This window comes from Leucopleurus acutus (assembly GCF_964270905.1).
Source record: "Leucopleurus acutus genome assembly, chromosome: 2".
NCBI lineage: Eukaryota > Metazoa > Chordata > Mammalia > Artiodactyla > Delphinidae > Leucopleurus > Leucopleurus acutus.
This window is the reverse complement of record NC_139143.1, coordinates 149654266-149678987: the sequence shown is the minus strand read 5'-3', so window position 1 is coordinate 149678987 and position 24722 is coordinate 149654266. Positions and strand designations below refer to the sequence as shown.

The following is a 24722-nucleotide window of genomic DNA, read 5'->3' as shown; positions in this document are numbered from 1 at the left end:
TCATCCCTGCTTGGCTCACTCCACAGGGTTGCTGGAGGAACAAATTAATTCTTGGCTGGAAAAGGGCTTTGGAAACTGTTGACAGCTTCCCAATTTTGCCAAAAGCCAGAGCAGAGTGCTTTGCACCTCACAGCTGAATCCCATGTCTCCAGGAGACCCCAATCCTTTCCACAGGACTCCACCCTTTCTTTTTGCTCTCCATCTAATAAAGAGGCCAAAGTGCACCTCCATTAAAGTAGTCATACAGTTCCCAGTTTCCAGAGATTCACAGCCTAGGGGAGGAATTTTCTGGAGGATAATAATTCCTTCCAGTTTTCATATTTGACCTTACAGTGACCCTTGAAGACACTACCCCCTCAAAACTCTTCCCTTCTCCTTCAGAGGGTGATCCCTCTGTGGCCATGGTCCCTGAATTTCCCCCTTCACTGCCGTGTCCTGTCATCATCTGTCCGACTGCCCCACTATACAGTGTTTCTCAAGGGCAGACCCAGATCTGATATCTCTCAGGGGCCCCAGAGCCCAGGTCAAGGGCATGGCACACATCAGTATCTGAGGAGCTGACCTGGATGAAGAAAAGGAACCTGAAGCACAGAGAGAAAAAACAGAGAAGGGGTAGAGCTAGGGCTTGAGCCCAGATCCCCTGATGCCCATGATTTATCCCATACACACTGAAAGCAAGGGATGGAGGAATTAGGGACTCCCAAGGCATCACATTAGCTATTTCCTACTCTATCCACTGCTGTGAGAAATGAGGAGAGCTAAATATTTTGTAATCTTGAGTGAGTCCCTGCCCATCTGTACAATGGGAGGTGTCAGATTCAGTGGCTTTCAAACCTTTTTGACCTGACTCAAAGTAAGAAATGCATTTTACATTGTGATCTGGACCACAGTACACAGAGACACATGTAAATGAAACAAGCATTTTATGGAAGAATACTTAACTTTGCTATTTGCAGTGCGCATTTTCTATTCCATTAATTTTTTTTTAATGCCAGCTGTAACTCAGTAACTGATTACATGACCCATAGGTCCTTTTCAGCTCCAACACTCTGTGATTGGCTGAATGGGAAGTATTGACAACTAAAGTTCAGCTGTCCCTAGTCCTGGTTCAGTGTAATTGGGCCATACTGTGCACCTCTCAGAGCCTGGGTTTCCCCAGTGTACCCTGAGAGGACAGACAGGCAGTCTCCAAAGGCTTCATACAGTTCCTTCAGACTGTGGTTCTCTGATCCTAGTGAGAACACCGACCTTGTGATATGGAAATGATGTTTGAGAACGGAGAGGTGTGTTGGCTTTGCTTCCTGCTGGGTGGAGTTACCATCTGGACATCCACTAGCCCCCCTTGTCCTAGGCCAGTGTGGCAGAGAGTATGAACAGGGGAGCGTGAACATGTCAGTGCATGAGTTAGCTGCTCAGGGAAAGGAAGTGGCAGGCAAGGAAGCCAGATGATGACAACATATAAAAGTCACTGGAAAAGAGGCTCTGCGAGAACCCCAGAAAGAGCAAGGGCTTGGGAACAAGACAGACCCACGTTGAAATCCCATGGGCTTTAAGAGCCCTGGAAAATGACTTTAATTTGACCCTAAGCTCTCATTTATAAAATGAGTATGAAAATCCCTGGTCCTCTGGGTTGTTGTGAAGGTTAAGTGAGGTCGTGCATTGATCATCCCTATACTGACCCTACTGTGTGGTCCATGGCAGGTCCCCTGTCTGTGTCCTGCACTAGCCTGGGACTGCCCCGCACAGCGCCTAGCACAAGGGCGGGTGCTCAGCGCAGATGTGGAATTCAAGCCGGTGGCTTCGATTCCCGCTCTGCCACCCCGGACATGCGCTGTCTCTCTGAGCACCCAGCGCCCTAGTGTATAAACTGGGAACGTAGTGGGGCCTGGGGGGACGCTGGCAGAGACGCGGTTGGCTCCCTCCTCCCGGCTCCCGCCCGCCTTCCCTCCGCTCTCCACGCCCTCCTCCTCCCTCTCTCTCCCTCCTCCATCTCCCCTCCTGCCGAGCCCTGTCGGGTACCTGGTCGCCTCCCTCCGTCCTTGGGACTCTAGGTCTCTAACCGCTGCGTCTCAGCGCCCCTCGCTGTGTCCTCCTCGTCTCTGCGTCAATCTCTGTCTCTCTGCTTATCTCTGCCTCTCTCCTTGTATCTTTCTCGGGCTCAGTTCTGTCTCCGTCCGTTCGTCTCTCGGCGGCCGTCTTCTGCTGCGGCTTCCGCGACCACAAGTACTGCTGCGACGACCCGCACAGCTTCTTCCCCTACGAGCACAGCTACATGTGGTGGCTCAGGTACCGGCCCTGGCCCTAACCCCACCTAGAACCCCACTCCAGTCTTAGCCCCCGTGCTCCATCCTCGGCCCAGCCGCCTGCTAAAGTCTCAGTCTTCATCCAGGTGCCCACCACAACGTCAGCACCGACACCCACCCAGTTGTTACCCTCTCAGGCCCTCGCCCTGTCACCAACCCAGCTCCCCCTGCGGCCGCTTCTCCGCTCCATTCCCCCATTTTGACCCAACCATTATTCAGATCCATCCTTGAACCTCACACCAACTCTACCCTGAAAAACCTTCACTTCATCCCCACTCCAAACATCATCATCCACCACCCTCAACCCAACCTCAAACTACATAACAAGCCCCAGCCTAACAGCAAACTCCCATCTTGCAGCCTTCACAGGATACCCAGACTCCTCCCTTATCTAAGTACCAGCCAGGGTCCCCTCCCTAATGCTATCATCAGCCTCATCCCTGACCTAACCCACTCCCCAGTACTTACTCTATCAGCAGCCCTAACCTCCACCCCAGTCCTCCCTGCAAGCCCACCTCAGCTCTCCTCCTCACCCCAACTCCAAACATTATCTAGACCTACATTCAAACCTCACTCTCAAGCCTTAATACCTCACCTGATGCTACACCCCAACTCAACCCAAGCCTCAGCCCAACCTCAATTCTTTTGTTCCCCCTCATATTTAGTCATTCTTTCAGCCACCCCTTCCTGAGGCCTTAGCAATGCCAGACCCTGTGGTGAGTTCTGAGCTAAGGCAGAAGACCAAAGACTCAGAGTTGCCTCCAGCTTCATAATGAGACAATGACATGATGCCACAGCAGAAGCCAGCTTGGTGTAATTTGGGTGAATCCCCACCACAGGACGTCAGTTTCCCCACTAGTTCAGAGAAGCAGGTGGTTAGGCCAGTGCTGACATTCCTGGAACCCAAGTGTGGGACTGAGAGGGTAACAGGTCTCAATCTCTGTGGGTCTCCAAAGGCCTCACCCAGAGAATAGGACCTGACCCTGAGCCTGCTCTGGGAAACAGGCATCAGCGAAAATGGAGTGGGCTGCCTCAGTAGACAGTGATCTTCCTGTCTCTGGAAGTATGTGACCAGAGGCTGTATGCCTGCTGGGTGGGAAAGGACAGTCTGCCTCTGAAACCTCTCTGAGCCTCTCTCTTTTCATCTATCAGATGGGGAGGATGATTTCTGACTAGGGCAAGGACCAAATGAGATCAAGAGGTAAAATCAACGTGGCATATGCCACTAACAGTTACAGATATTAGTTTTCTAGACTGCTCAGTCTGTAATTCCAAAGGATTTTCAGATGGCCAGGTTTTCAGATCCTGCACATTTGGCTGCTGTCACCTGGGGAATTATATTCATATATTCTCTGTTCATCCATATTTTCATTCATTCATTATAGCCTTTGCTTTGTGCCAGGTGCTAGGCTAGGCATTAGAGACACAGAAATCAATGATTCCCTCTCTGAGGAGTTCACAGTCCATTTAAAGAGATATGACGTGCATCTAAAATATAACAATGGAGTATTTGTTGAAGACCCACTGTGTACTTAGTACTGAGCTGAGTATTGAAATATGACAGCGCTGACCTCCCTTTGAGGTATGGAAGCAGTGTGGAGCGTTGGGGCTGGTTAGAACCTGGTCCAAACTTTGGCTCTGTCCCTTATTAGCTATGTGAATTTGGGCAAATTATCTCCGAGGCTCTTTTGTCATCTTTAAAATGGCAATAGTAATACCTGTCTCATGGAATTATTGTGAGGATTAAGTGCAATAATGCATGTGAAAGTGACTAGTGCATATAGTAGGTGCTCAATAAAAGGGAGTTCCCTTTCCCTGGTTCATAGGTGGGGAAAGTGAAGCTCAGAATATGAAAGTGAATTGTCCAAGATCTTCCAACAATGTCATGGTACACTGAGATTTAAAGAACATTACCTAACACCATCTGAGGGCTAGATGCATTCACACATTCACAACCCTGGCACATCTTCTCTCCATCTTACAGATGAGAAAACTTGAAAGAGGTTAAGTTACTATCTTCGAGTACCCCAGTGAGAGGAAGTGGCAGAACTGGGATGAAAACTCAGGCCTGTCTGGTCCCAAGCCCAGGCTTGAGCTGCTGCACAAATGTCTAAATCTAGCCTGGCTCTCATAACCTGCTCTACTCAGATCACCTGAAAAGATACTCACTGACCTTCTGCTGTCTTCTGGACACTGTTGTAGCACTTGGAGACACAGAGATGAGTAAACTCCTCAGCACCCAGCCAGGATCCCATCCCACTACTACCACCCCCTTCCCTATACACCCCTTGGGGTCCCTCTCCTTGCCTTGGACCCTCTTGAGACATAGAGTGCTTTAGTGGCTCAGACAGTGAGCTAGAGGGTTGGATGGGGTGATCTCTGAGGTCACATTGCATGTTGTGTGCTTCCATTCTATGACCCCAAGGGCAGCTGAAAGGTTCTGGCCTGCAGGGCTGACTCTTCCTAGGCATGGCTATAATATGGTTCATAAACATCACAGACAATTGTAAAGTGGAGGAGGGAAACTGGGGTCCTCAGGACATTAGGTGATCAGTATACTCCAAACCCTGAAACAACCCTTCCGGCATGGGATGTCAGAGCCCCGCCATTGCAGGGTGGAGAACATGTTTTGTTCTGGACTCCATTTGGCCCTTTTCATGAAAGCTGGCCCTTAAAAACATGAAAATCAGCAGGTAAACACTGTTTCCTTGGGTAGTGCTCAAGAAGAATTGCTGTCTTTAAAAGCATGTCTCAGGACTTCCTAGTGGCACAGTGGTTAAGAATCCGCCTGCCAATGCAGGGGACATGGGTTCGAGCCCTGGTCCAGGAAGATCCCACATGCCGCGGAGCAGCTAAGCACGTGCACCACAACTACTGAGCCTGTGCTCTAGAGCCCGTGAGCCACAACTACTGAAGCCCGCGTGCCTAGAGCCCGTGCTCCGCAATGAGAGAAGCCACGGCAATGAGAAGCCCACGCACCGCATCGAAGAGTAGCCCTCGCTCACTGTAACCAGAGAAAGCCCACGTGCAACAATGAAGACCCAACACAGCCAAAAATAAATAAATAAAATAAATAAATTTATTTTAAAAAAAAGCATGTCTCAGGAAATGAAGACTCCCTGTGGAAAAGCAGCTGGTGCTATCACATGTCTGGCTGACTTTCCAAACATCCTTTATCAGTAGTTCTGTTTTTTTTTGGTTTTTTTTTTGCGGTACGTGGGCCTCTCACTGTTGTGGCCTCTCCCGTTGCGGAGCGCAGGCTCAGCGGCCATGGCTCACGGGCCCAGCCGCTCCGTGGCATGTGGGATCTTCCTGGACCGGGGCACGAACCCGTGTACCCTGCATCGACAGGCGGACTCTCAACCACTGCGCCATCAGGGAAGCCCCAGTAGTTCTGTTTTTTATCAGGACGTGAGCCAAAGGCAGCAGCCTTGCTGGAGGGCAGAACTGGCGACCAGGCACTGTATATACACTATCTCATTTAATCTTTATGGACACTTGGTGATATAGTAACTTTTATGAATGAAGAAAATGAAGCTCAAAAGGTGAAGGATTTTTCAACTTATATGTGAGAGAACCAGGATTCACACTTAGAACTGTCTGACTCAAAAACCCTAACAAAGGGGCTTCCCTGGTGGCGCAGTGGTTGAGAGTCCGCCTGCCGATGCAGTGGACACGGGTTCGTGCCCCGGTCTGGGAGGATCCCACATGCCGCAGAGCCGCTGGGCCTGTGAGCCATGGCCGCTGGGCCTGCGCGTTCAGAGCCTGTGCTCCGCAATGGGAGAGGCCACAACGATGAGAGGCCCGCATACTGCAAAAAAAAAAACCCTAACAAATGTTAGACCATCCCTCCAGTTCTTTCCTAGAAGTCACAGTGGATTACCTATCTTTCAGAGTCATAGATCTGTGAAATCCTAGAAGGCTAGCAGCTCTTCAATCCAATTTCCCACCATAGGCAGGAATCTCTAACTTCATTGAAAGGTGGATTCATCCAGGTCTTGTGCAAACCTGTCCGACAATAGGAAACTTACCACCTCTTGAGGCAGTACATTCACCATGGGAAAACTCTGATCATTTGAGTTCATCTTATACTGAGTACAGATTTTCCCCCCTGGACCCTCCCTTGTTGTTCCCAGCTCTGTCCTTGGGAGCTTGTTCGTCCGTTCCCAGACAGACCATCAGAGCAGTGCCCACTACCAGACTGACCGCTGATCTGGAATATATCCCCCCAGCTTTCTCACCCACTCCTCAAAGAATCCTACTTTTACAGGGCTTTTTCCAGCTAGGTGCCCATGGATGTCACTTGTAAAGGGTGTGGTCCCAACCTGAGCACGAGTCTTCCACATAACAGCCTTATAAACAGTGAGTGTATCTCAAGAAAGTGTATCTCAAGAAAGCCTTATAAACAGTGAGTGTATCTTAGTTAAATAGTAAACTAAAAGTAGTAAACTAGTCCTAAAGAACTAAAAAGTACTATATGCTCAATGTGGAAAATGTGGAACGGACAGGAGAAACAAAAAAGGAAAGCAACCATGAGAAATCCAGTGTCTTAGCTTGGGCTCCCCAGAAGACTTGGAAACAAGGATTTGAGTGCAAGTAGTTTATATGACCAGCAATCCTAGAAAATACTGGTACAGGGTGGGGAAGTGAGATGGGAAAGGGAAGGAGCTAATGATGGTGTTACCAAGCAAGTCACCACCAAGGGCCACCAGAGCTTAAACTGCTGAACTCTGCCAGCCAGTGTAGAACATACTCTCAAGAGTCATCCCATCTGAGGGCCAGGAAGCTGGGTATTTACATACCAATTTCTTTCAGTCATTGACTGTGTGCTGGTGGGAGAAGGGAGGCATTAATTTTCCTGTACTTTTGACCTGTTCGACGTGCAGACAGAGACTGTTCTGGGCCCAAGAAAGCCCTCAGACAAAGAGATACGTTTGCGGGCTTTTGAAACCCTGGCCAGAATATTCCACAACTGTAAGACCCAATGGGACACAGACAGGACATCCACAGCCTGTGCTACTCCCAGAGACAGCCCGTTAGCATTTTAGTGTATTTACATCCAACCTTACCTATGTTATGTTATGCATGTATATGTTATGTTTATGTTTATTTATTTAAGTTAGGACTACACTATATAATTAGTAGTGGGTCCTGCTTTTTTCACTTAACATTATCTCATCAGAATTTATCCTTACGAAATTGAGCTATTTGTAATGAGGTGGATACACCTAGAGTCTGTCATACAGAGTGAAGTAAGTCAGAAAGAGAAAGACGAATACTGTATGCTAACACATATATATGGAATTTAAGAAAAAAAAATGTCATGAAGAACCTAGGGGTAAGAAAGGAATAAAGACACAGACCTACTGGAGAACAGACTTGAGGATATGGGGAGGGGGAAGGGTGAGCTGTGACAAAGCGAAAGAGAGGCACGGACATATATACACTACCAAACGTAAGGTAGATAGCTAGTGGGAAGCAGCCGCGTAGCACAGGGATATCAGCTCGGTGCTTTGTGACCACCTGGAGGGGTGGGATAGGGAGGGTGGGAGGGAGGGAGACGCAAGAGGAAAGAGATATGGGAACATACGTATATGTATAACTGATTCACTTTGTTATAAAGCAGAAATTAACACACCATTGTAAAGCAATTATACCCCAATAAAGATGTTAAAAAAAAAAAGAATTCATCCTTGATCTTAAATATTATTTGAAAACATGTTTTTAATGGCTCTATACTATTCCACTGCAGGGATATCCAATAATCTATTTAGCCTTGGGAAAACACACTCTCCAAAGCTCTAAGGTGTTTCTGTTTAGTGGAAGTTAGCCATCAGCTAGCTGGGAGTGAAATCCAACAGAAATGGCAAAGGCAGGAATCTGAGGCTGGGGTCAGGGCTGGGGGTGGTGCAGAAAAGCTGCAGGAATCACAGGCAGAAAGGGCACAAAAACAATCCTGGTGCTACCTATCCCCTACTATTGGGAGAACATCCCACAGTGTTTGGCGCAAAGTAGGGACTCAATAATAGTTACTAAGTGCCTACTATGTGCTGGAGCTTGTACAAGGAGAGAACAAAGCCAGTTAAACATGGTCTCAGTCTCCCTACAAAGAACACATGAGGAACATGTTGAGCTTCTGTGCACCAAGAATATTACATATATCATTCATCCTCACTACCACCTGTGAGGTGCTGTGTTTTGATCATTCTCACTTTTCCGACAAAGAAGCTGAGGCTCAAAAGGCTAAGTAATTTCATCAAGATCTCACATCGAGTTAGGTACAGACCTGGGTCCTAAACTAGGTGGGTCTGTAAGAGTTCCAAAGCTCTCTGTTCTTTCCCTACCACATTGGGCTGCCTGACCAAGTAGGAAGTGCTAAAGACCCAGAGTAGGTGTTCTGGCTGGGTGGGCCTGGCCTGGAAGAAGAAAGGAGAGAGAAAGAGGACCAAGGAAAGCGTTGAGGAGGAGACATTTGAGATGGGCCTTCAAGGACAGGTGAAATTCTGATGTGGGGGGATGATGGGAGAGATCATGTGAAACAGGAAAGACAGTGGACCCCAAAATGAGCCAGAAGGTAGCTGTATGGAGACCAGGTGACCAAGGCCTGACTTGGGGCAGAGGCAGTGAAGTTGTGGGGTGAGGAACCAGCAGCAGGGAGGTGTTCTAGACATGGAGTCCACACTGGTGTGATGACCCACTAGAGACTGGGTCAGAAATTACCTTGAAGCTGGAAGGACAGCGGCTATTGAACTAAGGCCTGCTATGTGTCTTGATTTTTGATAAATTTATTTATTTTTGCCTGCGTTGGGTCTTTGTTGCTGCGTGCAGGCTTTCTCTAGTTGCGGCGAGCAGGGGCTACTCTTCATTGCAGTACGCAGGCTTCTCATTGTGGTGGCTTCTCTTGTTGCGGAGCATGGGCTCTAGGCACGCGGGCTTCAGTAGTTGTGGCACGTGGGCTCAGTAGTTGTGGCTCATGGGCTGTAGAGCGCAGGCTCAGTAGTTGTAGCGCACGGGCTTAATTGCTCTGCGGCATATGGGATCTTCCTGGACCAGAGCTTGAACCAGTGTCCCCTGCATTGGCAGGCAGATTCTTAACCACTGCGCCACCAGGAAAGTCCCTTGATTTTTAAGAAACAGCAGTGTGGGGAGGGCTCTTTAAGATCATCTCTAGCTTCCTGGGGTGGGAGCAGGTTGATGAAAGGAGAGGAGAAGAAAGGGAACACATACTGAGTCCCAACTACATGGTGACCTGAGCCATGTCAAGTTATGTATGTGGTGAGTACTTGCCACATAGTTGATGCTCTTTCCCATGCTTAGGGCCAGAAAACCTGTTTAAGGCAAGGAGAGATGAACAAAAGTTAAAGTCAGCTGACTCCTATAACACCTACAATACTTCCCTTATAACATGCTGCTTCCCAAGTCCTTTCCTGACCCTCTGCTCCCTTATGGTTTTCTCTCCCCAGTATTGGTGCTCTTGTGGGCCTGTCCATAGCAGCAGTGGTCCTCCCGGCCCTCATTGTCACCACCTGTGTGCTTTGTTACCTGTTCATCAGCTCAAAACCCCACACAAAGTTGGACCCAGGATTAAGCTTACAGACTACAGGTAAGAAAGAGGTCACATGATTTCCTTGTATTCAGCAGGTTAGCACCTTTGCAGAGGGGAGATATTTAGAAATGATGTTCGGAACATTTGCCTCAAAAGTGTTTCTGGAATATTCTGAAGCAGCAGCACATTTCTCAGGAGGTTCATGATATGAACATTTCCATCCCAAACTCTTCCATGTGCTCATTGTTAATCAAAATAATTTGATTATAGTCAGCATCCTATTTGTTACAGGAAGATGTTATTAAACATCCTACAATATATAGGACAGCACCCTACAATAAGGAATTATCTGACCCAGAATGTCAATAGTGCTGATGTTGAGAAACCCTAGAATAGAGACTCCAGAAACAGACTAATTAAAGAATATAATAACATGAATAAAATGTTTAATTTTAAAAATGAGGGAAATATTGGCAAATTTGCCTACATCAAATACAAATAGACATCAAATACAAATAATACAAAAGATACCATACATAAAGTTAAAAAACAAGTGGTGGACTGCAAAGATATAAATACACACACACGGTCAATCCTAATTATTTGCAGATTCCATACTTGTGAATTTGCCTACTTGCTAGAATTAATTTGTAACCTCAAAAATCAATACTTTCAGTGTTTTTGAGGTCATGTGCAGATGTGGATGTACACAGAGCAACAAAAAATTTGAGTTGCCCTATCACACACATTCTCAGCTGCGGTTGAACAAGGAAGGCCATGCTCTGCCTTCTTGTTTCTGCTCTTATACAGTAAACAAGTGTCCTTTTCGTGGTATATTTAGTGCCACATTTTTATGATTTTTGTTGGCGGTTTCGCTGTTGAAAATGACCCCCAAATTAATGCTGAAGTTCTGTCTGGTACTCCTCAGTACAAGGCTGTCATGTGCCTTATGGAAAAAATACATGTGTTCAGTACACTTTGCTCAGACAGGAGGTATAGTGCTGTTGGCCATGAGTTAAATGTTAATGAATTAGCAATATATATTAAATAAGGTGTTTTTAAACAGAAACACACAAAACAAAGTTATATGTTGATTGACTGACAAAAATGTGACCAGAGGCTCACAGGAACCTAACTTTGTATTTCCCCAAGGAGCAATAATTCAGTATTCGCTAATTCAGTGTTTGTGGTGACTTTTTAGAACATAACTACAGCGACTAATGAGAATCAACTGTATCTAAAATAAAGACAGGATTGATATCAAGAATATATAAGTATATCTTTGAACAAGTGAGAAAAACATAATCCACTAAAAAATACAAATGCCCAACACACATGAAAAGATGCCCAACCTTACTAATAATCAGGAGAATGCAATTTAAGAATGACATACCTTTTTTTTAAAATGATTACATTGACAAAACTCCAAAAATGGATCACATTAATAGTGAGAAGGTTACATGGGGGGAATGGATACTCTCATATACCACTGATAAGAATAAATTGGTAAAACCACTTTGCAGAGCAATTTGGCACTATCCATTTAAACTAAAAATGTACATACCCTATAACTCAGTAATTCCACTTTTCTAATTATCTGCCTTAGAGATATAGTTGCACTAGGAGAGGACTTGTAAAGATGGATTCCATGACAGCTTGTCACACTGGAAACAAACTAAATGTCCATCAGTAGAGGAATAATAAAGTATGATACTGCAGTTAAAAGGAATGAATTAGCTCTAAATAGACCATCTCATTTGCTCTTCACAATAACCAGGCAGAGTACAGAACTTATTACTATCCATTTTACAGATCAGGAAACCGAGGCCTCAGTCACCTAGTGAGTGAGTGACAGAGCCAACTCCACCTCCACCTTCCTTCCTCTCCTTATCCCTGTGCTGAGAAAGGGAAGTCCCTACTTTATGCCAGATACCATTTGAAACTTTACATGCACTATCTTGTCTAATTTTCCAAACTACCCCAGTGAGGTAGGTGTTATTATCACCCATGTTACAGATGTGAAAACCAGGTTCCAGGGAGGTCAGATAACTAGCCCAAGGGGTCACAGTTTGTAAATTGCAGAGCTGGAATTCAAATATGTGTGTTTTTCTGCCTCCAAAGTCCTACTCTTTCTACCTCACCAGGCCAGGTGTGTGGGGTGCTTCTGCTTGTGCCCTGCTCCCCTCATCTCTCCCCACCCTATCCCCTGTAGCCTTTCTAACTCAAGGGAACACAGTTCACCTGTCCGTCGATCCTGTGAATGAAAACCACCCTCCTGCTTTTCACTGCTCAGCCACCAGCTGGGTTATTCAATTATTCAGTCACCAGGGTTTGACACAGCTTGTGTTCTTGCTATTGGCTTCTTATTTTTCAGATGGAAAATGCATTTCCTGACTGTTCACTAAATGACAGTTTTGGGTTCTCTCTGCCTTTTGCCCAAACTCAGCTCTTAGCACCTCCCTTTTTTCTTCATTAAATGCTGTCCTCTCCTTCCTTTGAACCCACAGCATCAACCCAGGAGCCTCTTGTCCCTCGTGCATCTGAGACGTTTACAGGCCGCTACCTTACACTAATCAGAGCTTGCTGCCTTACACAGACTTTCATCTGTTTCCATCTCCTTCTCTGGTAGGACATGTAGAGAGATCATTAGCCCCATTTTACAGGAGAGGAAATCAAGGCTCAGCCAAGGGAGGTGAATGGCCAAGTCTACACAGCTGGTGAGCATGCACTGCTGGGATGTCAACCCCGATCTCCCGACGCTAAAGCCCACACTCATTGCACATGGTACCTGGGGTCCTGATCTCTGAGTCTGGGCGCAAGGACGGGATGGGGAGTTCCTTGGCAAGAGCAGAGCGGAAATAGAACAGAGCTTCTGAAAATAGGCTCCTTCTGCTGCCCAGATGGTCTGTACTGTCCCATTACCCCCACCCTACCCCATCCCTCAAACTTGGGATGCAACAAAGACCATAAACTTTTTTCTTCTCGTACTTTGTGAGGAACTAGCTTGATCAGAAGGCTGACCGAGCTTCTACGTTTGTGCTAGGCACTATGCCAAGGACTTTAAACATATTATCCCATTTAACCCGTTCAACTACTCTACCAGGTGGTTATTATCAATCCTATTTTACAGATGAGGTGAGTGAGGTAAGTGTGGCATTGATATTCCAACCTAGGTACCTTTAATAAGAGACAAAAAGTGGGGGAAAAAAAAAGAAAGACAAGAGTTCAGTTCTCATCCTCCTCTGAAAAGTGTTGGTGGAGATATCATTAATCAGCCATTCTCACTAATTCATAGGGCTCCTAGAAATCAAGTCTGATGTTCTCACTGTATCAACGGGTTGCTGAGGCCCAGAAAGGGACATTCATGTGCCCAAGGTCACCCAGGCAACTGGCCAAGCCTTTGCCTCCTGGGCCAAAGATCTTTTCCTGTAGTAGGCGCTCTTACCTTCCAGGTTCCACTTCCTCAGAGCCCACTGCTTTTTGTTTTTGTTTTTGCGGTACGCGGGCCTCTCACTGTTGTGGCCTCTGCCGTTGCGGAGCACAGGCTCTGGACGTGCAGGCTCAGCGGCCATGGCTCACGGGCCCAGCCGCTCCGCGGCGTGTGGGATCCTTCCGGACCGGGGCACGAACACGTGTCCCCTGCATCGGCAGGTGGATTCTCAACCACTGCGCCACCAGGGAAGCCCTGCTTTTTAATTAACCACACTTGGGGAGGTAGTACCTATGACCCAAACAAGCCTCAGTGATGGGTCAGTCTTGACTCATCTCCAAGCAGGGAGAGAATCTGAGAACTCCTTTCCTGGCTGGTCACTACAGGCTAAGACCCCAGGTAATGGGGGGACTGGCCAAAAGGTCCCTGGAGAAAGGTAGGAAAGCACAAGCCTGGGCTGGGGTATCAGAGAATCTGGCTCTAATCCTGGCTTTGTTACTCTCATTGTGTGGCCTTAGGCAAGTCACTTCTCTCTGGGCCTCAGCTTACTCTGTAAAATGTGTACAATAATACCCACCAAGAAAGTTGTAAACCTAGAGGTGATGCTTACATAGGAGCTACTTAGTCTCTGATACATGGTAGACTTTTAACAATGAGTAACCCTCATTTTTATTATTATTAGGCACTTAGATTTTTACATGTTAGTCTCCTCAACCTGTCTGTTAATATCTCAAATATAGGAACCATGTCTTAAGCGCCTTTGTATCCCCAGCACCTAACAGAGTTCCTAACCTATACTAAGGGTATGCTTGCTCTGTGGAAAGAGCCCAAGCTTTGGAATCGAGCAGAACGGAAAGTGTATCCTGGATCCAATACTTAATACCTGTGTCAGTGCTAACCTCTGTCTGGGCCTCAGTTATTTATCTATAACATGGAATAATAACACCCACCCTCAGAGAGTTGTTAGGAGAATCAGATAAGATTGTTGTACCGGTGTGTTTTAGCCAAACATGGATCTTATTGTAACTTGAAAATTGAACTTTTTATATTTGCCTTTAGGCATCCTCCTCTCCAAGTGCCTCTTGGCTAGCACCTTTATAAGATAGAACTCCCTCCCCCAGGCTTCCGGCACCACTGAGGGACTTTAATAACTTTCATTATATATTAGCCAGAGGAAGAGGCAGAAATATATATGCGCACTCAAGAGTTGGACCATTGCCTGTTCTGCTGGTTTCCCTGGAAGGGAATTGAAGGGTTGTGGAACTGAAGGCCCTGGGATACATATGTGAGGGAATCCGTGGGATCTGGGAAAGATAATCATATAAAAAAGACATGTTGGGTCCACAAGTTCAGTATGAACCTGCATTGTGATGTATCTGCCTAAAAAGGGTGAGTGGAAGCTCAGATTACATTAACAGAATTATAGAGTCTGGAAGCAAGAGAATGATGGTCCTTCTTTACTCGCAGTTGAATAGAATGCATCAGCTGTCACAGCTCAGAGGTAACATTTTAGCATCCACTCCACAGGTTCCCAACTTTGGGTTCCAAGTATATCACCCAAGGGTCCCCAAATATAGCAATGAGGATTCTTGAGCAATTTCCAATATTTCAAAGGTTTTACTGGGACCAAGTTTCTTTGTTTTGAGCTCGAATTATATTAGTCCAAGGAGGGTAATTAGCACGGGCTCTTTCCTGCTAATCAGAACTCTTTAATAGAAAATGGGAGGGGGGGAGCTAGTACCTAATAAAGGCAGTCTATTATACAGACAGAATCCTTTACAATTTGGAATTCCAGGGAAAAGAAAGAGAAAAACAAGACCAGCCCTACTTTCTACCCCATTTTATAGAATAGTAACTGAGATCCAGAGAGGAGAAGAAGTTAGCCCAAAGTAGCACAATGATTTAATATCAGAATGAGGATTTGAGCCAAGGTTTTATAGCTCCTAGAAGCCCAAGGATTCCCCCTGAGCCCTGACTGCCAGCTGCTCAGAGACCCACAATTTCAGAGGAACTTTGACCAATCAGAAGGTGATCAGAGGCAGGTGACCAGCTTGGTCTGAGAAACAGATTATGTGAATATCGGCTGAAGAGCTGGGGACATTTGGCCTCAAGCAAAGGAGTCTCAGTGTTCACGGCCTAGGACCTCCAGTCTCTGCAAGGCTACCCTGGGGCGCGAGGAAGAGACATTTTGAGAGAAGCCAGAGAACAGAGTTGGGATCAGTGGGGGAAGCCTTAGGAAGGCAGATGTTGATTCAATAAAGCTGGGTCTTTCTTAGAATAAGACCTGAAATACTTTTGTAAAGCGGGCCCTCATCACCATAGTCGTATTTAGTTCATCAATTGTAACTCTTGGTTTAAAAAAAAAAGAGCACCCCCAAGCCTGGAAGGTAACCAGGAAAAGGCTAAATGTGGGATTCAGTGAAAGAGATTCTTGCATTGAATAGAAGATTGAACTAAATCCCTGTACCAAATGGAATGCCTTAAAATGCAAGCTTAAATAACAAAGGATCCCAAAGAATCTGCAAAACAGGCACAGAGAGATGCACAAAACAACCTCCCAGACCTAATAAGTGCATTCAGCATGGTCATAGTATGTAAGGTCAGACCCAAACATCAATTGTATTTATATATACCAGCAACAAACAACTGGAGACCAAAATTTTAAATACAATATCATGTATAGTCACTCTGAAAAAAATGAAATGCTCTGGTATAAAACTAACAAAACATGTACAGGAGCTATTCGATAAAAAATACAAAATGCTAATGAAGAAAAGCAAAGAAGACTTAAATAAATGGAGCTAGAACACATATTAAAGCCACAATGAGACACCACTTCTCATCTATCAGAACCCTAAAGTAAAAACACTGACAATCCAAAGTGAGGACATGGAACGACTGGATCGCTTATATACATACTTCTAGTGGGAATTAGAATGGTATAGCCACTTCCGAAGACAGTTTGGTGTTTTCATAAAGTTAAACATACTTACTACATGTATTAGTTTCCTATGGCCACTGTAACAACTTACCACAAACTTGGTGGCTTAACATAATAGACATGTATTCTCTCACAGTTCTGGGGGCCAGAAATTCAAAATCAGTTGTGCTGGGCTGAAATCAAAGGCTCCATGGGCGAATCTGTTCCTTACCTCTTCCAGTTTCTGGTGACTGCCAGCATTCCTTTGCTTGTAGCTGTATCACTCCAATCTCTACCTCTGTCTTTACATCACTGTCTGTGAGTGTCTATCTCCCTCTGCCTTTCTCTCTCTTTTTAAAAAATATTTATTTATTTATTTGGTTGCGCTGGGTCTCAGATGCAGCTCGCGGGCTCCTTAGTTGTGGCTCGTGAGCTCCTTAGTTGTGGCATGCATGTGGGATCTAGTTCCCTGACCAGGGATCAAACCCTGACCCCCCTGCATCGGGAGTGTGGAGTCTTATCCACTGCACCACCAGGGAAATCCCTGCCTTTCTCTTATAAGGGCACTTGTGGTAGCATTTAGGGTCCATCCAGATAATTGAGGATAACCTCATCTCAAAAGCCTTAATTTCATCACACCTGCAAAAACCATATAAGGTAACATTCACAGATTCCAGAGATTGGGACATGATATCTTTGGGGGTCACCATTCAACCCACTACCATACAAAACAGCAATCACACTCCTAAGTGGTCCTAGAGAAATGAAAATGTGTGTCTGCACAAAAACCTATATACAAATGTGCATAACGAATGAACTGTCAATACACATAACAACTTGAGTAGATTGCAAGGGTATTAAACAGAGTGAAAAAAGCCAATCTCAAAAGTTGTACACTGCATAATTCCATCTATATAACGCTTCTTAAATGACAAAATGATAGTGTGGAGAAGAGGTTAGTGGTTACCAGAGTTAGGTTTAGGAGGAAGGTATGACTATAAAGGGATAGCATGAGAAGGTTTCTTTGTGGTGATGGAACAGTCCTTAATCCTGATTGTGGTAGTGATTATATAAATTTACACATGTGATAAGCTTTCATAGTACTATACACCAAAAAAAAAGTCCATATAAAAATGGGTAAAATTGAATAGGACCTGTAGTTTAGTCAATTGTACTATGTCAATGGCAGTCTCCTAGTTTTGAAATTACTCCATGGTTATGTAAGATGTTATCATTGGGGAAAGCTAGGTGAAGGGTACAATGGAACTCTCTACTATTTTTGTAACTTTTTGTGAGCCTTAAATTATTAAAAATAGAAAGTTCAAAACAAAACAAAACAAAAAAGGAATTTTTTGGCTCTGTAGATGAGAAGTCCAAAAGTAGGATGAGTTTTAGGAATGGTTTCAATAGAAGTTCACAATGTCCTCATGCTTGTGGCTTTTTCCTCTGAGATTCTCTCAGCTCTGCCCTCTATCTTGTGTTGGCTTTCTCCTCAGACTGATTTTTCCCATGGTAGTAAGTTGGCTGCCAGCAGTCCCTGGGACTGTGTGCTTTTTGTTCCCATCTAGCCAGGAGGAGAAAGAGGGAGCTATCTCTTCCTTCAACCAGGAGGGAAAAAAAGGCCTGACCTCTACCCTGATTGGACTACCTCAGGTCCTGTGCCAACCCTAAACCAATCACTGAATCCAGGGAAATGCTATGCACTGACTTCTCACCCCTGTAGCAAAGGAACAGGACTACTTGATGGGCTGGGATCAATCAGGCCCCCCTGCTGGAGCTGAGATGGGGCCAATCCTACCCAAACATAATTGCTATTACTGGGTGGGAAGAGGTGGAATGGATATTGTGTAGCCAAGTCCAATGTCCCATACAGCCTCCTTTTTTTTAAAAAATTTAATTATGTATTTATTTTTTGCTGTGTTGGGTCTTCATTGTTGCGCGAGGGCTTTTCTCTAGTTGCGGCGAGCAGGGGCTACTCTTCGTTGTAGTGCATGGGCTACTCTTCGTTGTAGTGCATGGGCTTCTCATTGAGGTGGCTTCTCTTGTTGCAGAGCACAGGCTCTAGGTGCGTGGGCTTCAGTAGTTGTGGCACGTGGGCTCAGTAGTTGTGGCTCACGGGCTCTAGAGCACAGGCTCAGTAGTTGTGGTGCACGGGCTTAGTTTCTCCGCAGAATGTGGGATCTTCCCGGACCAGGGCTCGAACCCGTGTTCCCTGAATTGGCAGGCAGACTCTTAACCACTACGGCACCAGGGAAGCCCTATAGCCTCCTTCTTGAAATTCACTCTTCCCTTGGTTTCAGAGGCACCAATCATCCTCGGTCTCTTTCATCAATGGGTTTTAAAGCATAGGAGTTTTCTAGACAAAGAAGGTATAAAATGTCGTTCCAGGCAGAAGAAACAGTAAAAGCGGAGACCCATAGATGTGAAGAAATGGATCCATTCAGGGAAAAATGAAATTTTGGTACAATAAAGCATAGAGTTCTTGAGGGAAGAGTAGTAGTAAAAAAGCTAGAGAAGGAGTGATGGGGCTAGTGCATGAAGAACCTTGAATGCACCTCAAGGATCACAGATAATGGGAAGACATTGAATGCTTTTGAGAAAGAGCAGTACATGGACTCATTTCACCTTAGAAAGATCTCTCTGGACTTCCTTAGTGATGCAGTGGTTAAGAATCTGCCTGCCAATGCAGGGGACACGGGGTTCAAGCCCTGGTCCGGGAAGATCTCACATGCCGTGGAGCAGCTAAGCCCGTGCGCCACAACTACTGAAGCCCGCATGCCTAGAGTCCGTGCTCGGCAACAAGAGAAGCCACCGCAATGAGAAGCCCGCGCACTGCAACAAAGAGTAGTCCCCGCTCGCCACAACTAGAGAAAGCCCGCGCACAGCAACAAAGACCCCAAACAGCCAAAAAAATAAAATAAATAAAAAGATCTCTCCAGCTGTAGCCTGGAAGGTGGACTGGAGGGGACCCAGCCGAAGGCTGTTTTTCCTGGGCAGAAGAAAATGAAAGCCTGACCTAGTGTGGTGGCCTTGAGGATGGAGAGAATGGGTGGATACGGTAGATAGTGATTTGGTGGAATCAACAGGACCTGGTGAATTGCTTGACTTTGGAAAGGGGGAGGGGGAGGAGATGTGAGAGTTGACTCACATTTCTGGCTTGAACACTTGATATACTTTTTATCCAAGAAGGCAGAAATGCTTAATTGTGTGAAATGCTCCTGATAAGCCAAGGGAGACAATAACTTATAAGTAACCATGGGATTCAGTGACAAAAAGTTTTAAGTTCTGTTGAGGGCAGAAACCAAGTAAGCTGCAGCAGAATAAGTCATGAATGGGAAGTGGGATATGATAAGGCCAAGTGAGCTTCCTATCAAGCTCAGTCATAAAAGGGGGAGAGGATTAAGCAGCCAGTGAAGAGACTCATGAAATCTATTCTTAAAGCAGAGAATAATACATGCTTTTAAAATTTCCAGCACTTCCCTGCAGGCTAGCTGTGTAGTAAGCCTGTATCTTCACCTATAAAATGAGTGTTTGTTTGTTTGTTTTGTTTTGTTTACATCTTTATTGGAGTATAATTGCTTTACAATGGTGTGTTAGTTTCTGCTTTATAACAAAGTGAATCAGTTATACATATACATATGTTCCCATATCTCTTCCGTCTTGTGTCTCCCTCCCTCCCACCCTCCCTATCCCACCCCTCCAGGTGGTCACAAAGCACCGAGCTGATCTCCCTGTGCTATGCGGCTGCTTCCCACTAGCATATATACACTACCAAATGTAAAATAAAATGAGTTTTTAAAAGTACCTACCACACAGGTTTATGGTGAAGGTGAAGTCTTCATATGTACTAACAATTGTTTATTGTCTGTCTCCCCCATTAAACGTTAAGGTCATGAGAAACATTGACAGCTCCTAGTTCATGATGTGGTATATTGTTAATGAATATTTGTTAAATGAATGATGCATTTAAGACTCTGAGCGCAATCCTGCCCACGGTAAGCACTCAGGGGAGTTCAGCGCGTATGATCCTGATGGAAAGAAGGGCTGCAGGAGGAAGCCCCATGCCCTCGGCTTGCTGTTTTCCAGACCCTGATGAGCTACTGCCTGACCACCAAGGTGGGAACATGGGCAATTCAGTGGAGGTGCCAGGAGTGAGCCCTCTCGGGCAGAGTCACCCTTCCTGAACCCATGGCTGGACTGCAGTGGAGAGCAGGCTGTGGACCCCAAACGCCTCCTCCAGCACTGCTTCATGGCTACAGTGATGGCCGGTGACATTCTGGTCAGCCCTGAGCAGGCAACTGTCCCCAATCTAGACCCAGCTCCATAAACACCCAATAAATATTTCTACACCATCCTCTTCTGGATGCTCTCTTCTTGGTAAAAAGGTGGGGCTGGGGATAATCAAAGGGACTTTGGAACCTAGCGGCATAAATGAGGGCTTTTCCAAGCAAACCCACTCAGGTCTTACTGTGGATCCAGCCATAGTGCTCTGCCTGGCCCACTGTGGGCCGAAGGGAGTTTAGACATGGGTCCCCAGTAAAATGGTCGTAACAACTGCAGGCGATCAGGGAGAAGCCTGGGGCCTGTGGAGACTCAGAGGAGCCCCTCACCTAACCTGGGGAGTCAGAGAATTCGGACCTGGTCTTCCTGCCACAGAGCAGATGTACTTAGGAAGCCCAGGGAAGATGACCAGGACCCAGGGGTAGGTGACTCGTGCCCCTCCAGCAGCTCTGTGTCGCTCCTGGAGTGAGTCCCTTGCCAAGGAACAGAAGGAGAGGGAGTGTAGAGTACATACACAGGGCCCAGCCATGTTTAATATCATTCAGTTCCTCAGGTGAATGAAAGAATGAATGGTCACGTGAGCGAGGGAACAAATGGTTAATAGGCTCCACAGTGTGGCCTGGATAAAGTCCCTTTGTCTATCTGAGCCTCAGTTCCCTTGCAGGGTCATGGTGAGTGTTCAATGAGTTGATGGATATGAACTCTCTTCCTAAACGTGAAAGTGCTACAAAAACTCCAAAAATTACAGGTGAGTGTTTTTCAATATAACTTAGTAATTAAGAGCAGGGACTCTGGAGCCAAATGCCTGGTTTAAATCTGGTCCCTGCCCTTACTTGCTAAGTAACATCTGTACAAGCAGGGATAACAGTAATATCTATCTCGTAAGGCTTGGGGGAGGATTAAATTACTTAGTCCATGCAAAGCATCACACTTAGAACAGTGTTGGCTAACGGAGAGCATTGTGTTAGCTATTATTATTGGGTTTTTAAAATATTATTAGTCTGATAGCAAAGGAATCTTAGGGCAGGATGCTGACTGCCTCCCCTCTCTCCCAGCTGCTCTCCTTATCTCAATTTTGGCAATGGTTTTAGGCTTTGCCTTGGGGGCGCAAGGCAAAGATGGGGAGACTCAGTAGCCACTGAAGGCAGTTCTTGACATTTCTGACAGTGATACGACTCACTACTGGATTTGGCAACAGTAAAAGGGTCACTCTTAGATATCTGTGCATGGGGCCTCAACCAGCCAAGGGTATATGATGGGCAGCAAGACAGGGTGAGTCACCTCAGAAGTGCCCTAGGCTTGGGCTTCCCTGGTGGCGCAGTGGGTGAGAGTCCGCCTGCCGATGCAGGGGACACGGGTTCGTGCCCCGGTCCGGGAAGATCCCACATGCCGCGGAGCGGCTAGGCCCGTGAGCCATGGCCGCTGAGCCTGCGCGTCCGGAGCCTGTGCTCCGCAACGGGAGAGGCCACAACAGTGAGAGGCCCGCATACCACAATAAAAAAAAAAAAAAAAGAAGTGCCCTAGGCTGCAAATCGAGAGATTTTGGTTCTGGTCTTGCTTTTTTTGTGGTCTTGTGTGTGTGTGTGTGTGTGTGTGTGTGTGTGTGTGTGTGATTCTCAGCACTCTAAACCCAGCACCTTTGTCCCCTTATTGTCCATTCCGTGGTGTCTATCCTGTGCCAGGACCTGTGCAGTTTACCAGAAACAACAGAGAATCAGCCACAGCTCCTGCCCTCAAGGGGTTCATATGGAGGGTGAGGTGGGCACACCAAAGGGCAGTGGGCCCAGTGGTGGCCCTTCATGCAGCTGGAGGGAGGAATAAGTGATGTCTGAGCTGAATCATCAAAGATGAGTCAAAGTTTCCAGGTGAGACAGAGTCACTGTTCAAAAACAGTGAGAGAGAGCCTAGCACAGCCCAGGAATTGCAAGTTATTTGTTGTAGAGACAGCTTAGGGTACCTGTCTGTGTGTGTGTGTGTGTGTGTGTGTGTGTGTGTGGCAGGAATGGGTGATACGTGGGAGATTTAGTCACTGATGCTCTATGTGACCTTTCACAGCACAGATCCTGTCTCTCTCCTTGGTACCCCCATTAGGAAAATTCAGTTTTTCTCAGGACACTTTCTGTGCTGGCCTTCTGGCAGGTTACAAGGAAGAATCCTATAAAGACCTTATTTTTAGGCTGTTCATGGTCTGTTAGGGGGAGATGATCTGTAAATTCTAAAAACTCAAGTGGTCATCAGTGGCCTAAGCCCGTGGTCCTCAAACTTCAGCCTGCATCAGGATCAGCTGGAGGGCTTGTTTAAAACACAGATTGTTGCTCCCTGCCCCCACCCTGCCCTCAGAGTGTCTGATTGGGTAGGTCTGGAGTAAGTCCTCAGAATTTGCATTTCTAACTGGTTCCAGGTGATGCTGATGCTGCTGTGCTGGGACCACCCTTTGAGCACGACCGGCCTGGAAGAATAAAGAGAATTCGGAGCTGGGGAGGCTAGGAGGAGACCTCACACTGAGCAGGGCTGAAGGCCTGGTAGGTTTTCCCCAGCCAGAGCCTCTGTGGATGGGGTGGCGATAGGTGGAAAATAGATTTCCGTGCTGCCTCTGCTGACCTACACATCCCAGGCCCCCTAAAGCTCCTCCCCCACCCCCCTCCAAAAAAGCTACATCGCATCACCCTTGTTCAGCTTCTCCCGTTTGAATTCAATCAGCCCCCAGAGCTGGCTCACAATGGGGTTGGCTTGCCTCAGTCCTAGGTTGGAAACAAACTGCCCAACCGGTGGTGCAGGAACCCCCTCCCCCAAGGCAGCCAAGGAGGAAGGAAGCCGGTGGGCTGACGCACAGACAGAAATAGTCTGAGCTCACCGCTGCTCCCAAGCACACACTGACCCGCAATTATTTCTTGTAAATTGCTTTCCTGGTTATGTTCCGAACATGTGTGTGTGCCTGCCTGAGAACAAACACTCAGGGCAGGGGGTGGCGGTGGCTCACTGGGGAGAGGGCTCTAGAGGGAGTGGAGCCCAAGTCTCAATCTTCGGCCAAGAATTAGGGAACTCTTGGATCTTAGAACTTGGAAATATTAGAACCTTCCACTCACCTTTATGGCACTCCTGTCAGGTGGTTTTCTAGCCTGTCCTCAAATATGCACATTTGTTTGTTCCTTCAACATTGATTGACGGTGATTCTCTGCCAGGATCTGGGCTAAATGAAATCCCAGTCCCCATTCTCAAGGAGTTCATGGCTATGGCATCTATGGGAGATCCCTACCTAACCCAGACAAAAGCTTCAGGGAAGGCTTCCTGGAGAAAGTGATGCCCGAATTGTCTTGAAGGATCCACTGATGGGGGAACGGGAGTTTGTGGTACAAGACGGAGACTAGCATTCAAGGCAGAGGGAACTGATACACAAAGACCCAGAGCTAAGAGACAGCACATGATGATTTCAAGGAACAAGAAGTAGTTGAGTTTGGTGAACACTACAGTCAAGGTGAGGGATGGTGAGATATGAAGCTGGAGGGATATACGGGCCAAGTCCTGAAGTCTTTGCCACATCAAGGGGCTTGGGCTTCATCCTCCTGGCAAGGAGGAGCCATAGGAAAGGGTTTAAAGCATTGGAAGGAACTCGGCACCTTATGCGATAGTTTTTTATGTTCTTTATGACACTGAAGTAAAATTTGCCACCAGGAGCTCTGCTTTCAGGGCCTATTCAACAGCTGCCCCTTTGGTTCCTGAAATGTCAGAAGTCTGATGGACAGTGATGGATCATGTGCCCACAAGAAATGGCTCAAGCCTTGGACATCTCTCCTCTTGTCAGGAGGAGGCCATGCCACTGCCATTTGGGACACTGCTTCTCCTGGTCTATGTCCAGTTAGCTCAGGGGCCAGAGTATAGGCAACCAAAGCCCAGGGCACGGGCCAGAGCCCAGGGGAGCAACATGCCTTGCTCTGTCCCAGAGACCTGGGATGCTTTCATGTGTGGAACACTCTCAAGGGTGTGAGTGGCTCCCTGCATACCTTCTACGTACCTCACAGGATCAAGGCCATCCAGAGTGGGTGCTCCACTCAGGGAGTGGTTTTTGTTGTTGTTATTTTGGGGTTTTTTTTGTCTGCACCATGCAGCATGTAGGATCTTAGTTCCCCCACCAGGGATCGAACCTGAGCCCCCTGCATCGGGAGCATGGAGTCTTAACCACTGGACCACCAGGGAAGTCCCAGGGAGTGTTGATTGAGGATGTACTGTGAACCCAGCACTGTG

General features: G+C 46.6%; 1 protein-coding gene across 1 annotated transcript; it reads left to right on the top strand.

Annotated features, from left to right (window-relative positions):
• Positions 1 to 1389: 1389 nt before the first annotated feature.
• SHISAL2A (shisa like 2A) lies at positions 1390 to 20526 on the top strand (the record flags this gene model as incomplete). The annotated part of the gene is given in 5 exon segments (XM_082859377.1): positions 1390 to 1432; positions 2163 to 2286; positions 9767 to 9906; positions 20286 to 20369; positions 20372 to 20526. Coding segments are annotated over 5 exon segments (546 nt in total).
• Positions 20527 to 24722: the final 4196 nt, after the last annotated feature.